General features: G+C 39.8%; 3 protein-coding genes across 3 annotated transcripts; 1 reads left to right on the top strand and 2 right to left on the bottom strand.

The window, feature by feature from the left end:
- Positions 1–1600: 1600 nt before the first annotated feature.
- LOC102713695 (DNA polymerase alpha subunit B) lies at positions 1601–7029 on the top strand. The gene is made up of 16 exons (XM_006663867.2): positions 1601–1679; positions 1768–1843; positions 2888–3019; positions 3151–3526; positions 3598–3693; positions 3776–3855; positions 3948–4023; positions 4092–4259; positions 4644–4748; positions 4838–4933; positions 5018–5110; positions 5374–5415; positions 5518–5559; positions 6114–6244; positions 6325–6451; positions 6582–7029. The coding sequence occupies exons 1-16, from the start codon at positions 1601–1603 to the stop codon at positions 6732–6734; spliced, it is 1872 nt and encodes a 623-aa protein (XP_006663930.2). The 3' UTR covers positions 6735–7029.
- A 2441-nt stretch (positions 7030–9470) lies between these two features.
- LOC102719544 (TLC domain-containing protein At5g14285-like) lies at positions 9471–11060 on the bottom strand. Its single transcript, XM_040529461.1, has one exon. It carries the CDS (start codon positions 10463–10465, stop codon positions 9704–9706), a length of 762 nt encoding a protein of 253 aa, XP_040385395.1. The 5' UTR covers positions 10466–11060; the 3' UTR covers positions 9471–9703.
- Positions 11061–11157: 97 nt separating this feature from the next.
- LOC102713424 (3-oxoacyl-[acyl-carrier-protein] reductase 4-like) lies at positions 11158–15715 on the bottom strand. The gene is made up of 11 exons (XM_006663866.2): positions 15553–15715; positions 14900–15054; positions 13532–13585; positions 13319–13399; positions 13108–13153; positions 12933–13027; positions 12628–12660; positions 12348–12482; positions 11967–12060; positions 11770–11852; positions 11158–11661 (listed from the first exon to the last, which is right to left on the bottom strand). The coding sequence occupies exons 1-11, from the start codon at positions 15668–15670 to the stop codon at positions 11629–11631; spliced, it is 927 nt and encodes a 308-aa protein (XP_006663929.1). The 5' UTR covers positions 15671–15715; the 3' UTR covers positions 11158–11628.
- Positions 15716–16919: the final 1204 nt, after the last annotated feature.

Here is a 16919-nt window from a genome sequence, read left to right as displayed (position 1 = left end):
AATTTTATATTACTAGTAGTTAATTTCATTATTTACAGTATTAAATAGCCATAAAAAATCAGATAATATTTTATTTATGAACCAAAAGAACATAGTTGTGCTAGCAAGAGAAATCTGGCCCAACTTGGCTCCTCAAGTTGCAATACTTGAACTAGTTTTTTTTTTGTTGGGAACTTAGAATAAATACTGAGAGAGGATTCCGTATATACCACTCAAAAGATTGGTTTGGTTCCTTTTATGGCACTAGTTCAAGTTTTCCCACCCTTTTATACCAATCACCTCACTATACCATTTGTTGACGGTTAGCAAATGTTAGTTTTCTGTATAGGACCAATATGCCATCCCAACTGAAAAGTGTGTAAACTTTGAAAAATCATAACTAATTTATTTTAAATCCTTTTTTAGTGAACAAAATTTTGTTAGAACCAGTGAAAAATGCCCTTTGTATTAAAAAAATTGTTGGAAAGCTGCATGTCTCATGCTTTTGTTCAAAATTCATTTGTGACGGTGATGTAAAAAAAACAATATTTATTTGTTGTGTGCGTAACCAACTCAGGCCGAGTTCGGCTGGGGGTGTTAGTTAACTTAGCCCCGGCACGGAAAACGTAGTAATAGATTAGTATATGATTAATTAATTATTAATTATTAAAAAATATAAAATAGATTAATATGATTTTTTAAAACAACTTTTCTATAGAAATTTTTTATAAAAAATACACGTTTAACAGAGAAAACGAGGCGGATAAGTTAACTAAGGGAGGGGTGGCGAACGTGGCCTCACAAGATAAACAATCACGTGCTAGTGCGACGCGTGCGCAACGTGTTATTCATATGTATACATGATAGTCTATCGGGATATAGGTAGCTACGTACCCACGTCTATCTTTGGTGGTGTTTAGATTGAGAAAATTTTTAGAAGAAGTGTCACGTCAAATGTTTGACCGGATATCGGAAGGGGTTTTCGGATACGGATGAAAAAACGAATTTCACGGCTAGCCTGGAAACCGCGAGACGAATCTTTTGAGCCTAATTAATCCGTCATTAGCATATGTTGATTACCGTAGCACTTATGGCTAATCATGGACTAATTAGGCTCAAAAGATTTGTCTCACGATTTCTCACATAACTGTGCAATTAGTTTTTTTCATCTATGTTTAATGATTTATTTAGGTGTCTAAAAATTCGATGTGATGTTTTTAAAGAAAAATTTTGGAAACAAACAAGGCCTTTATTCCGCTACATTGTGAAACTATTGGTCACCAAAAGATTCTGAATTTTAAAATTAAAAAGAACAAAAATGGTCAAAAAAAAAAGAAGAAGAAAAGAGACAGGATCGAGCACGTGCGAGAAAAAGGAAACGAATTTGGGCCCCGAAACCTCAGGTGCTATCTAGGGTTTGCTCCCGCCCACAAAGAAATGTTTCCCGCCACTCTTGTTGGCCGTATTCCCGCCAAAAATCATCGTCTTCCCCAAATCCCCGCCTCTCCGCCCCCTTCCTCGCTTCCCCGGCCCCAAATCCAACCCCACCCCACCCCGCCGGCCATCCCGCGTCTGCCGCTCCCCGACGAGCATCCAAGGGAGCCGGAAGCGCCGCCCGGCGATGGAGGAAGAGATCCGCGCGGAGTTCGAGAGCAGCGGTTTCTCCATCGGCGGGGACGCCGCCGAGATCCTCTCCACGCGTACGCCTCCTGATTTTTTTTTTCTTTTTTTGAAAAAAATTTCTCCGGTTCGATTCGTTGCTCCGAGCTGATGCGTGGGTTTGTGCAGTGCTGACCTACTGCATCAACTACAAGATGAGCCCCGGGGATCTCGTCTCCAACTGGGAGGTCTACTACCTCAATAGGTCAACATCCTATCAAAGTATTAATTCCTGGGTGCCGTATTTATCGATTAGAGAAATTCTGTCAGCTACTATCATGTGATTAGTGCTCGCCAAGGACATAGGAAATCATTGTTTCTGATTATGTTTCGGGAGGGTCATTTCCAAATTATTTTGTGGGGTTAAGGAAGGGAAAGCGGCCACAATCTGTCTGCTTGGCATTCTGCCATTCTCACAAGGCTTCAGGATTAAATTTATCTTTCACATTGACGTAATGCACCTCTAAGAATTGATCGAAACTCATTTATTAAAAAAAAATGCTGCCATGTTGTTTGAAGACTGGCCTGAACTGCTAAACGAATGGAATCGTCTTTTGTAGGTAAAATCTGGTCATTCTTGATTGTTGGCGTAACAAAAAAAAAGGTGTCCTGATTTGCTGATAATTCTATTTTACATTTCACATATGCTGATTGATTTGGAGGGCATGCAAAGATTCTGCCATTAAATATTTGAAGACCCTTAAACATTGAGAAATTATTGATGGTTGGAATTTTAGAAGCTTGACGGAATCTTGTCCTAGACATGAAATATCTATGACTAGAGGGAGTATGAATATCTAATGACGCGTAGGAGCATTTTGATCTGCATTATTACAGTAAAAAGTAGTTAAAAGGTACTAAATAATGGTTTTGGGAGCAACGAACTTTATCTGCTCGCCAGATGTTTTGTAACCCTTTTGAAGGCAGTACTTATGAAGTAATATAATAGTACTGGCCGGAGTGGCAGTTGCTTTCTTGTAATGTATTCCGTAGTGCTGCTTTCTTTTATTGTGTTTTTTTGTAGCTACAACTTCTTAACCAACTCTTACCTATCATCATTTATCAAACTTTTCACTAAGAAGTAAGAACCTTCTCATCAATTACCAGTTCATGATGTACCATGAGCTTTTTCTGAACACTTTTTTTTAAGCTGTTAAATCATACATTCGCAATTATACCACTGCAAAGCAATACCTTTTCTATTCCTGTTGCATGATGCAGCCAAAACTGATGATTCTGGCTTTTGCAGGCAATTGGATGGGTTAAAGCTTGAAAAGTCATATCTGGATGGTTTTCTGTCACACCTGCAAAATGAAGTGAAAGACAGGATTGTAAAAGAAGAAACAAGCCTTCACATCTATTCTAATAATGATGTTGACATGTCAGTTCCATATCCCTGCTTCCCCGATGTGCATTTATTTTAATTTGTTGCAGAAGATTTTTTTTTTCTTTTTTTGTTATCGCTTGTTCAATGTTAAGGCAAAACATAATAAACAAGTAATTGTTGTGCAGGCTCTTGAGCAATACGCACACAGATGAGGAGGGATTCCTTGACACGCCAAGCACTAAACAGGAAAAGACCAATACCAATGGAGAGTCATTTAACTCTGAGCTTACTCCAGTGACCACTGGTAGGCCATCATCCAGCAGATTGGCCAAAACAAATGGCGACCGCATTACCCCGTTCTCTCAACGAGTAAATAAATTTACTCAACAGTGTGTTCTTAATTCTGATAATGTGGCTAGTTTGCCAAGTAAAGACGAGATTGAATCAACAGAAGATGAAATAATTCGAAGAGTTCAACCAAGTAAAAGATGTGCCTTGCAAGTTCAACGCTCACAGCCTGAACCAGGTTGTAGGTTCATGTATGACAGAATAGAAGATAGAGTAAGGACAATTCTAACTTGTTTGTTCAATCTTCATTTACAGCTGCCTGTTTAATTATATTTCATTTGCAGTTTAATTACTTGGGAGATAGGATAAGGAGGTCTGGGATCTTGTTTTCTGCATCTGGGCTTTGTGGAGAACCTGCAGATGCTACCCTTGCTTCAGAGGTACATGCCAGCTGAACTTTGCTGGTTTCAATTCATTATCATCCCTGTCCTGGAAGCATATCTATTTTTTTCTTCCTTTTAGGAGAGCATGTTTTCAGTTGGCATGGTAATCTGTGATGGGGAAGGCCGTCTAAATGAAAAATCCATCTTGCTACAGGGCAGGTAAATATCTATTCTTGAACTTGTTTGCATCGAAAACTATTTCATCACCCTTTCTTTCTGTATGGTAACTAAATGATTTTTTTAACTTTTAGTGTTGAGCACTCCAGGGGGCAGCGTGTACGCCTAGACTTGAAGGAACTAGACCAGTTTTCCTTGTTTCCTGGGCAGGTATCTGTATTTTTTTCATATCTCATGCATTATCAATTACATTAAATTCACACCAAGTTGAATAACAGGTCGTTGGCATTCAAGGCCACAATCCTAGTGGGCATTGTTTTGTTGTGTCAAAGTTGATCGATTCAATACCGAACTCTTCGGATGCTCAACTGCCTCATGCTAAGAAACAAGCTGTTGACAGTGAAAGCCACCAAAGTTCTGACATTCTATCAAGAGTGCTGTCATCGGTTAGTTCTGCTCTACCATTTGAGAAAACAGTTGGATGAATATGCCCTTTTATCTGATAACCACTGCTGAATCTTAGCTTATATTGATATTTATCCACTGTTCTTTTAGCTTAATTAAATTATCAAGGACACAGGAAAGTTCAATACCACTAGGGTGTTGTACATCTTATTGTTAAAGCTAGTAAATATTTTTTGTTCCCTATATCATTGTTTATTTGGTTCATTGTGCTTCAATTACATATTATAATTTTAGGTAGCCAATCACTTTTGTAGGGTTAAAAACTTATTAAATGATGCAACAAATAACAACCATAATGTATTCGCTGCGAATTGATAAAACATCAAAGCTAATGTTGTCATGTTTGACGGTCATATTTCTTATAGGTCATTGCAGCAGGTCCTTATACAACAACTGATAATTTGTTGTTTGAGCCTTTGCAAGAATTGCTATCTTATGCCTCTCGTAAGCAGCCTCAGCTTCTCATATTGGTGAGGCATTTGAATCTTGTTCATGAATCAATGTATCTATATGCAATATGTTCTGGCAGTCGATACCAATTGCTGTGTCTTCGATGCAGATGGGACCCTTTATTGACTCTGATCATCCTGAAATAAAAAAGGGAACTGTTGACCAGAGTTTTCAAGACATATTTCTTTTTGAAATCATGAGAAAGGTAACGGAATGCAGAAGATGTCATGGTGGCAAGCTATGAAATACACAACTGAGTAATACATGTCTATTTGATATCTTTGCCCAGATTCAAGACTTCACCCAGTATTTGGGGCACAATGTTCGTGTGATTCTTGTTCCATCCGTACGTGATGCGCACCATGACTTTGTTTTTCCTCAGGTGCTCAACATTCTCATTCAGAGTCGTCTTGTCTAATTTGACAATTAGGAACAAGTTGCCATGTCGCCACATATCAGTATTCATGATCTATAAGATTAGGCGCATGGATTTTTAATCCATCTACTATATTGTTTAGCCAACATGTCCTATATTTCGGCATTCTCCAACCTCTCTCTCTCTTCTCTGATAGCTTGTTATTATTCAAGCCTTATTTTGATGCTGCCTTCACATGCTTGACACAATTATACTCTTACTATATGCAGCCTGCATTTGACTTGAATTTGCCCGAAGACATCACACACCAGGTAGTAATACATCACTCTGTAAGATTTCTATTTCCTTGCTAAATACTAGTATATTTGACAATTGTTTCCTTGTTCTGACTTTTGTTTTTACAAATTATGCAGATTAGCTGCCTGGCTAATCCAAGCCTATTCAGTTGTAATGAGGTACTGTACCCTTTCTAAATGAAGAAAATAAATCATGTGATGACCATTATACTTTAATTATTAGAGGCAAAGTACACATTCTAATCATGAAATGTCTAACAGTGACATATCTATGTTATCGAATTATTTCTTCTAATCTGTTATGAAATCAGGCTATTCCTTGTTTTCCACTAAAAATTCACACAATCCTGTATTTCACACTGATGTCACTGACACATAAAGGTCCAGGCAATGAGGCAAATAAGGGAATCACAATTTTATTGTGTATGCCTACTAAATATTTCACCCTCATCTTTTCGTTTTCGCTTCTACTTATGCTTATAAGCCAAAATTTAAATTTCAACCTTAAATTTGGAGTTCTTTTACAAATTATTTTTCATTTGTAAATATGTCGTTTGTTTTTTTTTCCCTAAAAAAGCCAGAAGACTCCCTTGTTTTCCTAATTTTGGAACTTGTCTAAGACCCTTCTTAATGCATCAACACATATTAAGGATGAACAAATATATCTCATCTTATGCTATTCAAGTTCTTCAAAGCTGTTTTGCTTGTTCCAGATACAATTTGGATGCTGTACAATGGATATCCTGAAACATCTGAGCGGTGAAGAAATTTCTCGCAAGCCACCTGGTGGAAAGCCTGGTGACAGAATTGGTAGAATTTGCGCACACATATTGAAGCAACAAAGGTAATTCCATACATCATGATAGTCTACTCAGTGCAGATGTTTTCACTAATGGATTCTGATATAATATACTCTTCCTATAGCTATTACCCTCTATATCCTCCTCCTGCTGGTGTACCCTTGGACTTCTCACTCGCTAGCGGAGCATTGGAGATCTCATCAGCTCCTGATGTTCTCCTACTTCCGTCCGACCTTGCTCCATTTGTGAAGGTAGCTATGACAAGAAATGGTATTGAAATTTTAAATTGACATGCATGACATTGAGTTATGATAATCAGGGAGCTTAAATATGCCACTTATTGTCAATTTTTTTCAAATGAAATGATTTGCACTTTGACAGGTGCTTTCTCTTGATGAAAGTAGTGAAGAACCTAAGCATTTTATTTGTGTGAACCCTGGGAGATTAGCGAAGGGTATTGGTGGAGGCACATTTGTAGAGCTTAACTACAACGAGGACACAGACAAGACAAGTGCCTCCATTATTCGCATCTAGTTTTACCAAGGCAGTAATGTATCAGCTGATGGAAATTAGGAGAGTTTCATTTCTTGTCAGTGGAGGGTCGAAATGCTTCATGTCTCTTGTGGTAAGCTTGTCCTTGACCACTCGATAATTGATGTCATTTGCTGTAATTATTCTTGGGGTGGTGTATGGTAAAATTTTCTGCTAACAAAGTGATTTGATCTTACCGTGAACTAGCTGTTCTAATCTTTTTCAACATCCCATTGTGTATCAGAATCAGAAAACTAGTTAATCAATTAACCTAGTATCAAATACAGCATCATGTGTTCTTGATGATACGACTAAGAAGTGTATTTTTTTTAATGCATTCTTTGTGTTACACGTGTCTGTGTGGAAGCCAGAGTAACAGTTTCACTCTATTTAACGGGCTGGTCAGAAATGACTCCTTTCTTTGGGTGTTGACAAGCCAACCTCTGGTAGTTGCTGGATGACAATGACACTTTTGATGCCTGCCATTGGTTTTTCGTTTTAGATGCTTCTGGTTGCGTTGCAACACCCTTATGCCTCGCCTGGATGGATGGACCTAAATTCCAGAATATCCACGTGTGTGGGTCGGGATTTTTAAGAAATATTTTTATTAAATAATCTTTAATTTTATTACTAAATCATCGGACAAATTTTTTTCTAAAACTGAATCTTTTGGTCATGCCAACGGTAAAGACGTGGCAAAAAACGTTCACGCCGTCTGGTCGGCATGGCAATATCATTAATAACGTGGCAAGCCGTTTTATCATATTAATGTTGGTGGCGTGGCCAAAAGGTTAATAGGGTGACAATATTTTCATTAGGGGTTTAGTAATAAAATTATTTATAAAAAAGATTTAAAAATAAAAAATTTTGATTTTTTAGTCCTATCCAAACAAGGTTCTTTGGTGTGACTAGTGTTTTAGTAGTGGACTAGCGAGCGAGGAACGTGGATCCAGCGTCATATCCAAACCATCACAGATGCGTCCATTGTGTTTTTCCTTCACATTTTGGCAGATCCTGCCTTGTGATCTGGTGTTTGTCAGCTCTGACTTGAGGGAAAAAATATTCTGGAGTAGGTTTCAGTCATATGCAGTGGTTTATTTTCCTCGTACAAATTATGGATTATCACGGATATGCTTTCCAAGCTCCTAAATGAGGAGATTTTTATGGAAGTTTTTAGAATATAATTCTTAAACAACTTTTTTTTGAACTTAGTAGCAGTTAATTTGTTTGTTTATATCGTTGAATATTACTACAAAATTAAACAGTCCATTATTCATTCAGCTATTCAAACAAAAGAACTGCATGTGAACCTATAAATTGCATACTTAAACAAAAGAATTGAATGGCTAAAATGGCAGTTGAACCTATAAAATGCATATTAGTCCTTAATCTTTGTTTGTTGTATCACCGGAGATCCAAAATACGTGATTATCCGTGGTGAGAATTTTGTATTTAGGGCTATCTACAGTTCGGCCCTGAATTGACTTCGATGACTCCCAAACAAAATTAGGGGCGAAGTGATAATTAGGGCACGTACAGAGGGCTCTAATTGTCGTCTCTATCGCTGCATGCTCGCTGATGTGGAAGAGAGATGATAGGAAAGAGAAAATTAGTTATTTTGCACGGAGTCAGCAAAACATTGACTCTTGACGTATAAAACAAGGAGATAACGATAAAATCTACTTTGTACGTGTGCTGACTCTGATTAGAGACGCTGATCAGATAGAATACAAACGAGAAATTAATTAGTCTAGAGTCAGCTTGAGAGACTGTTCTTTATACTAACATGGCTTGAGATAGAGATCATAATAAACTCTACCATTGAATATGCCCTTATGACACTGGCGAGACTACTATTATTAGGGAGTGGTGCAAGTTATTTTGTGGAAGGGTATAACTATCACTATCGTGGACGGCTATACTAATCGTGCATTTAGGTAGGGTGTTGGCTAGAGTTGGCTTCTCATTTTCCGTTAGCACTCTTCCTAAAGTGTCCAATGCTGCGTTTTATGCAAAAAAATTATACAGACATTTATTTAAAAAAGTAAAGAAATCTATTTTTTAAATTATAATAGTTAATACTTAATTAATTATGTGCTAATGATATCTACTAGACGCAACCTAAGTTAGCATCTAAACTACGTTATCTGCGTTTTGTTTGGACGTAGGTCACATTTTATGGGACTAGGGCATCTCCACTGGTGAGTGCTTGTGCCGGTGCTTAAATAAAGATTAAGCTTAAGCACTTTACTTAAGATCCTCATGGTTGCAACGCAACAAATTGGAGAAGTGCTTAAACTTTTACAGCCTATAACTGGTCGACCAAAAGATTAGTATGCTAGCACCAGCTAAGCATCGACGTCTCGCTTAGCACCGCTTCTATGGATTAGCGTCGCCACAGATCGAGTTTGTAGAAAAAAAAACCTGTTTTTTTTCTATCAAGCATCCGTTGAAGAGCCCCGTTGGAGATGCCCTTATAGACGTAGATAACAACCTGATTCAAGTTTAAGAACCAATTATATTTTACTCTAAATTAAAATAAGGCCATCTTTAACACAGAAACATCACATGAATTTAAGACAAGTAAAAAAAATCATGTGTCCTAAAAGAGCCTTAAACAAGGTTATGACGACTTGGAACATAGTGATTTTACATGACTTTTCAGTAAACAAGGGTTAGTTCCTGGAAAATCCCCTAAAATTTCTTCAATACAGCAAAAAAAAATTCAAAAGCTGCCTGCGTGTCAACCGCTCATGAACTCGATGGTTCAATTCAATTCAGGAAATGTGGTCAATTAGAGATAGCTATGGATCGATCCACGGATATTTTAGAGTTAACTTTAGTTATACTAAATAAACTAAATTTTATTAAAATAAAACTTAGTTCATTTTGATGATCTAGAAACTTAGTTCTTTTTGATGATCTAGAATTGACCCTAAATTACACGTGGATGGACATGCTCCTCCTTATGGTCAATGCTCCTTTCTACGCTCCTCTCTCCAATCTCTGAAGAATGCCACCCACAGGTTGCTCACCCAGAGCACGCTCACCGCTATCCCGGCGCCGATCACCACCGTCCACGACGCCCGCGCCCACGCCGGCAACGCCTCCCCGGCGCCGTCCGCCGCGTAGTAGAACCGCACCATCCTCGCGAACCACGCCGGCGCGAGCACCGCCCTCATGGCCGTGTACGCGACGTAGAACGGGAGCGACAGCCTCGCGTGCGCCGCGGCGGCCGCCGGCGAGCCCGCGCGCCGCATGCCGGCGAGCGTCCACAGGTTCTGCGCCAGGCTGGTGGCCTCGGCGAGCACCTCCATGGCCAGCAGCGCGTAGGCGCCCCGCCGCGCCGCGGCGCGGCAGGTGGCGAGCACGTAGAGCGTGGCAAGGTGGTGCGCCACGAAGAGGGCCTCGCCGGGGAGGAAGACGAGGTAGTGCGCCAAGTCGACGGCGAAGTATGCCGTGCTGAAGTCGAGGGCGAGGTCGTCGGCACGCGTGTTGGGCGCCGCAAGGTCGCCGGCGACGCGGCCGCGCGGGTTGGACAGCACGGCGCGGAGCGCGAGCGCCGCCGCCGGCGTGCCGTGGAACAGCGACGCGAAGCAGCTCGACGCCTCCGCCCTCTGCGCGCCGCCCCACCGCCGGAACACGACCAAGTACCCGGTGAGGTATACAGCCGCGAACATCGCCAAGAACGGCAAGAACATGGACTCCGCCGCCTCCGCAGCCGCAGCCGCCATTGCCGACGCCACCTGTTCGACCGATCAAGCTTGACACCGAGCAAGGCTTCACCCGCAGCAACAACAACAGCACAATGTCACGCGCGCCGCGCGACGCCGGCGGAGGCGACCCGCGCCCGATCGTCGCGAGGAAGAAGAAAGGGTTGGCGTTGCGTGTGGGATGGTTGGGTTGGATTGGCTGTGAGGTGATGAGCACTCGCTTTCTGACATGGCTAAGAGTTTTATTCTCAAGGCATATGCTTGCTGCAAATTCTGACAGCGATGCTGCCTAAATTTGCTTCTTTTTGTGTGTGAAATTGACATTAAAAAGGTAAGCAAAAACAATGGTTACATAACCGGACGTTCTTGCTGAATTTTCAGGCAACCCTAGTGTGTTGATTACTTAAAAACAAAAGGTATATCTTTGATCGAAGAACTGTCACGCCCAAAGTGGAGGGAAGAAATGGTAGATTAGTAGTCTTTTTAGTGTGATTTACACATTAGTTATTTGGCTTGAAAGGTTCATGTTGAAATTTAGAGGATCAGTTTTCACTTGTGATAAATGAGGGCTATACAGTCATGGAGGAGACACTCTTAAATTTGCGAAAGGGCATGTAGCATAGTGGTTACAAAGGTCTTATTAGCACTTAGATCCTTTAGTGGTAGGCGATGTATCCGTCGACAGCGAGGCGTCTACGTTCTACTACTGTGTCTAAAAAAAAAAGAAACACTCTTAAAGTTTCAAGGTAGTGGTCACAACTCACAGGCTATAGTGCTATGTTGCATTGACTAATACCAAATTTGGTGATTCTGAATTTGGTAGGAGCTGGAGATTGTGATGCTTGATCTTTTGGAATTCTGCTGTTTAATGTCTTGGGATCTTCAGTGATTTACCGACCGGATGATATGGAAATAAAGTGCTCAACTAACTTTCTGATAGGTCTGGTTGAGTAGAAAACTAAGTTTCAGTGCTCTTGGTTAATTTTCAAGAACATCTGGGGAAACACATTTGGTTAAATTACTCCACTTTGTAGCATTGACAGTTAAAAACCACTATAACTTGTGAAGCCTGAAACAAAAGCATAGATGCAAGTACTTCAATTTACATTTCAGAACTTTGTGGCTAATGTTTCTCCTGATGACTGTCCTTCCTCCAAATCGCTATCCCATTATGCAATTGCTTATCAAATTGACAGACCGCCATCAACCGGCAGAACCTGCACCACCACAATTCAGGCAACTCAATCTCTTTATCGTACAACTTACTAATCTCTCAAAACATGTTCATCTGATCACAAATAATCTGAAGACCATTTTCTGCTTACCTGCCCAGTGATGTAACCTGCAGCAGGATGGACGGCCAGGAACTCCACCAGGCCGGCTATCTCTTCTGGTTTCCCAAACCGTCCTGAAATTTCGCATCAGGATTCAGAAACACAGCAGCAAAAGAACCCAAACCAAAAAAATTCAGAATCGCTTCGTCAGAAAGCACCGCAGAGAATGCATGAATGATGCTACAAACCTAACGGTATCGTCTCGAGCGCCCTCCGCTCAATGTCGTCGCCCAGCTTCGCGGTCATGTCGGAGGCCACCCAGCCGGGAGCAACGGCGTTCACCTGCAAAAACCAAACCAGGTTAGCAAACTGCAGCTTGAGGATTTGCTTCGGTAGTGACACGCAGGGATGGAGCTAGAGCGAAATAGAGGGACTCATTTATTTTTTAGTGCTTTGAATTAGATTTAGACTGCTACGGATGACTGAATTTGGATTGAATGAATACATATTCGGTGAAAACTAACAAACTCTAGCTAAATATTTTTAGGGGTTCCTAGGAACCCCACTGGATACAAGCAGCTCTGCCCATGGTGACAGCCATGATCACTGTGAGTGAGCTTCAAACTTGCATTGATGCTTCTGCCGCCGTACTCCCTCGCCATGGCCTTGGTGAGGCCGATCACCCCGGCCTTGGCGGCGCAGTAGTTGGCCTGCCCGATGTTGCCGATGATCCCGGAAACCGAGGCGATGTTGATGATCCTTCCCTGTAGCAAATCATCCAGACAAAAATAAAAACTTTTCACCATGGAAAACTCTGAAGATAGTTTGATGGCAGGTTGTAGCATCCCTCAGGACAGAAATTTTCAGAGATTTTTCCATATCCACAAGGTCAGGTTGAGCACCCCTCACCTTCTTCCTCTTCATCATCACCGCCGCCGCGGCCTGAAAAGAACAGCAGGATCTGAAGCTCCATGGACAAAGACCACGTTCGGTAGCAGTTAGATTATCATCTAGGTGATGATTGGTTGCTTTTTTGAGAGAAAGAAAAACGAGATGACATATTTACAAACAAAAAATAATTCATAAATAAAACATTTATATATGTTCTTAGTGATTAAAAAACAAAGGTGGGAAAATAAACCATAATGAAAAAATTCAAAATTTTAATTATAAGTATAAGCGGAATCGAAAATTTAACGTGGCTAATCAATGACCTGGGCACAGAGGTAGACGCCGGTGAGGTTGACGTCGACGACCTCCTGCCACTGCGCCCTCTTCATGCGCATCAGCAGCTCGTCTCGCGTGATCCCTGCACACATAAGCACCTAGCTTCTCATCCAAAATCCACTGAAAATGCAATCAAGAATTAATCAACATTGCTGACAGAACCTGCATTGTTCACCAGCACGTCCAGTGTTCCCCAACTGTCGATTGCCTGTAGCAGATATACATACATCAAACAATCACCACAGAATTCATACAATTTTCAATTGAGTTGTTAACTGTCAGGGATAGTTTGGAATATCAGTTCAGTTTTCACAAAATTCCTCCATTCGAAAGGAAGCCTTGCATACAGGAAATATCGAAAATTCGTACTCACGGCTCTCATCATGGATTCGACCTCGTGTTCGATGGACACGTCGGCCAAGAAGGCGATCGCGGTGCCACCGGACTCCTCAATCTGAACAATCATGGAAGAACATTAATACATGTATGCATGTCTGCAAGTTGTTAGGCATCATATACAGGTTAATTTTGTGCATGTAAATTAGCAGGCACTGGATCAGCTAGAATGGGGTGTGGTTTGATTTACCTCTCTGCACACTTCTTCAGCTTCCATACCTGACTTGGCATAGTTCACAATAACCTTAAACAAAAAAAAGGTCAGCTATGTAATGTTACATCAGTTAATTCGTTACGACGTCCGTCGACCCAAGATAAATCATTTTTTTAGTTTTTAGATAAAATGTTTGACTTTTTGTCTTATTCAAAAAATTTATAATTAATATTTTTATTGCTAAAACATGATAAAACATGAATAATACTTTATGCGTGACTATTTTTTATTTTTTTATAAATTCTTAAATAAGACGGATGTTCAAACGCTTAACACAGAAACCAAGAAATACTCTTTTTTTGGGACGCATTAGTACGTTGGATCATATTTAATTCATCAACTGACATTTCTTCATATAATTCTTATTCTGCTCTTGAGAAACATATCTAGATTAGCCCAAAAACAAAAAAAATATTTCCATATTGTATATTTGTGTCTAGTTTATGTGATCTGCAAATTTAGGTGAGTGACTAGCTAAAGACTACAAGTAACCAAGATGAGGTTTTCTTGGAGAGGTTTATACCTTCCCACTATTTTTTTTAAGATAAACGAAGCTTTTATTGATATCAAATGATTATACCAGAGTGATACAATCACTCGAAGACTATTTCCGGTCTCTGCATAGATAAGATGCACACAGCCAAATACCTCCTGCACTTTTTGAGAAGTAAAATGATCAGACCGGTTGAACTAGTTAGAACACAAGTTTGTGATTGAAAATGGAAAGTCAATGGGAGTGATTGTTTGGCTTTCTATAGAAAAAAACATATTTATAAATATTTATGAATGAAACTTTTTTATACGTATTTCTTAGTGATCTGAAAGCCAATGCTGGAAAATAAACTTTGGTGAAAAAACCAAAATCAAATCTAAATTTAAGGTTTAAAATTCAAATTTTGTCTTATAAGCATAAACAGATGCAAAAAGATGGGCGGATCTTTCTATTCTTTGGGGGTATACAGAGGTATATATGCCTCGGTATAAAGGGATATATACACATATACTTATACCTATCAAGAACTGAAGAGAACATTATGAGCGCCTTTCGACCATATTTCAACATATGAGATTAGTTTTGGTATCTCTCTTCATGGAGAGGTGTATCTTAAATATTAGAGGAGGTATATACCACTGTAAGGATGGGGAAATACTTTGATTAATTTCTGTGAGTGGTTTGTAATGACAATAGTATAGTTTGATTTCTCAACTACATCTATAAGGATGGGGAAAACTTTGGTTAATTTTTGTGCTAGCTTTGTAATAAAAATAGTATAGCTAGTTTGATTTGCCAAGTGTTGAACATGCCAGCTAGTTTGATTAGTCTGCGAATCAACAATTAATTACCTTGCACCCTGCTTTGCCAAGAGTCACAGCTATGGCTCTTCCAATCCCTCTGGACGCCCCAGTGACCACTGCAACTGGGGCCACAAGCTTCTCCCAGTCCATGCTATCCATGTTCACTCCACTGGTGACCCTAATTGTTTGATTGCTTCTTCTACCTACATCAAGCAAGCCCTTTGTTCCATCAGATCAACAACAGTATCATAGGCATTTGATACACTGTTTTTTGTAACTTGTTATTTTGAACATCCACACTGTCTGCAATGCATTTTTATCATTGTTTGCTGTCCAATCCTATAATCATAAAATAATATTAACAAATAATATGTCGAAGTAATTTTCATGAAAAATCTACTGCTGGTACTATTTTCACGCATTAGTGACGATAACTTGCACAAGCTAATTAAAACAGATGGGAAAGAAGTCAAACAACATGTATATTTGTAAATGACAATAATTTATGAATAGAAATTTTATACATGTGTACTTAGTAATCTAAAAGTCAAGACTAGAAATCAAATTTAAAGTTGAAAATCTAAATATTAGTTTATAAGCATAAATATAAGTGAGAAGACGAGACTCTATTTTCTGCACAATTGAATAATAAGAATATAAATACATGCACTCCACCATAAACTCTGATCAAAATTGCGCGCCTGATAAGACGAGGCTAGCCGGCCGCCGACAATGCCACAGCCGGCCACCGAGGCGAGGCGGCGGCGGCGGCGGCGGCGCGCAGGCGACGATCCCGGCGTGGCATGCGGCGGACGCCATGGCCGGCGGCGGAGGAGCGAGGTTGAAATATAAGCTTACCGTATGACGATGTGGTCTTAATATTCTGGAGGAGGTTCAAATATAGCAACATAAAGAGCGGTGGCTCCATGTTTAATGGAGGGTTTTCTTTGCATGACACAGAGATCGAGAGACCATATAACAGATGGAATATGGTTTGTTATGCAGTTAATTTTGTTAATCGATATCACACTATCCGTGTAGATGTTGAAACACATTTTTAACTTTAACTTGTAATAACAACATGGAAGCATCTGCTTAAGGACCGCGCGTTTTAATCGGATACTCCTTGACATGGATTTTTGAGAGTGTAACTATACTTTAGTTTTGGTTTGCAGTCTGAAGGCATTGCTCTACGATCATTTTAATATTTTCTTTAGACCCAAGGAACGGTATACGGATATTTGTTTTCATGTCTCAAAATAATTTCATTAGATGCTTTGATTTAAAATTGATATATTGTATTTTGTTATATCCATTAGATATCAAAAATATATGACCGTAGCGTTAGTGCGTATAAATTATTAGTTGTTTATCCGTGATGGTCTTGCTAAACTAATCTAATCACGGCCGTGCATACCAGATCCAACGCTACAGAAGAATTTAGGTGATACAGGTTGAAAATATAAGCACATAATGATTTAATCTATTACTTAAATAAATTATGACACTGTAGAACGAAAGCACGACGATATATGGATCAACTAACATGAACAAACTAATAAACAGACTAGTGAGACTTAATCTAAACATATATACGAAATAGCTATACATGAACAGATTAAACAGATGTAGCACTAAATTAAATATAATTGACTTGTACCGGAGGGAATCCTGAGGAGGAGGATGATTGATCGCAGCACGGACGACTCGCGCGGAAGATGTGGACGACGGCGAGCCGCAACCGATCGACGAGGAAGATAAGCCATTGTGGACGAACAACAAGTAGTCGCGCGGAGCGCTTCCCAAAAACCTTATTCGCCCTTTCCCGGTGCAGAACTTCACGAGGGAGACGGTTCATGAGACCTGCTCTCTCGATAGCTGGTGCATGCCGGTGTTGGTGATGGAGTGGACTACGGTGGTGGCACAGTACAAAGGAAAGGCAAACTCTAGATTATTTTTCACACACGATGAAAATTTTCAATTGAAATGTTGTATTAAAAAATCATATTAATCCATTGCTTACTTTTTATAATTAATAATTAATTAATCAAGTACTAATCTATTAGTA

The sequence above is a fragment of the Oryza brachyantha genome, chromosome 12 (assembly GCF_000231095.2).
Source record: "Oryza brachyantha chromosome 12, ObraRS2, whole genome shotgun sequence".
Classification (NCBI taxonomy): Eukaryota; Viridiplantae; Streptophyta; class Magnoliopsida; order Poales; family Poaceae; genus Oryza; species Oryza brachyantha.
Note: the sequence above shows the minus strand (reverse complement) of the source record. Positions and strands in the feature narration are given on the sequence as shown.

What these genes read in the sequence shown, in the direction of transcription:
- LOC102713695 (XM_006663867.2), top strand. Translation starts at nt 1,601, where the DNA reads ATGGAGGAAGAGATCCGCGCGGAGTTCGAGAGCAGCGGTTTCTCCATC. An exon ending in AGCCTCAGCTTCTCATATTG is followed by an intron (nt 4,749 to 4,837) that starts GTGAGGCATTTG and finishes TCTTCGATGCAG; the next exon opens with ATGGGACCCTTTATTGACTC. An exon ending in GCCTATTCAGTTGTAATGAG is followed by an intron (nt 5,560 to 6,113) that starts GTACTGTACCCT and finishes TGCTTGTTCCAG; the next exon opens with ATACAATTTGGATGCTGTAC.
- LOC102719544 (XM_040529461.1), bottom strand. Translation starts at nt 10,465, where the DNA reads ATGGCGGCTGCGGCTGCGGAGGCGGCGGAGTCCATGTTCTTGCCGTTC.
- LOC102713424 (XM_006663866.2), bottom strand. Translation starts at nt 15,670, where the DNA reads ATGGCGTCCGCCGCATGCCACGCCGGGATCGTCGCCTGCGCGCCGCCG. An exon ending in TCGAATCCATGATGAGAGCC is followed by an intron (nt 13,154 to 13,318) that starts GTGAGTACGAAT and finishes TATCTGCTACAG; the next exon opens with GCAATCGACAGTTGGGGAAC. An exon ending in ACGGCGGCAGAAGCATCAAT is followed by an intron (nt 12,061 to 12,347) that starts GCAAGTTTGAAG and finishes TGGTTTTTGCAG; the next exon opens with GTGAACGCCGTTGCTCCCGG.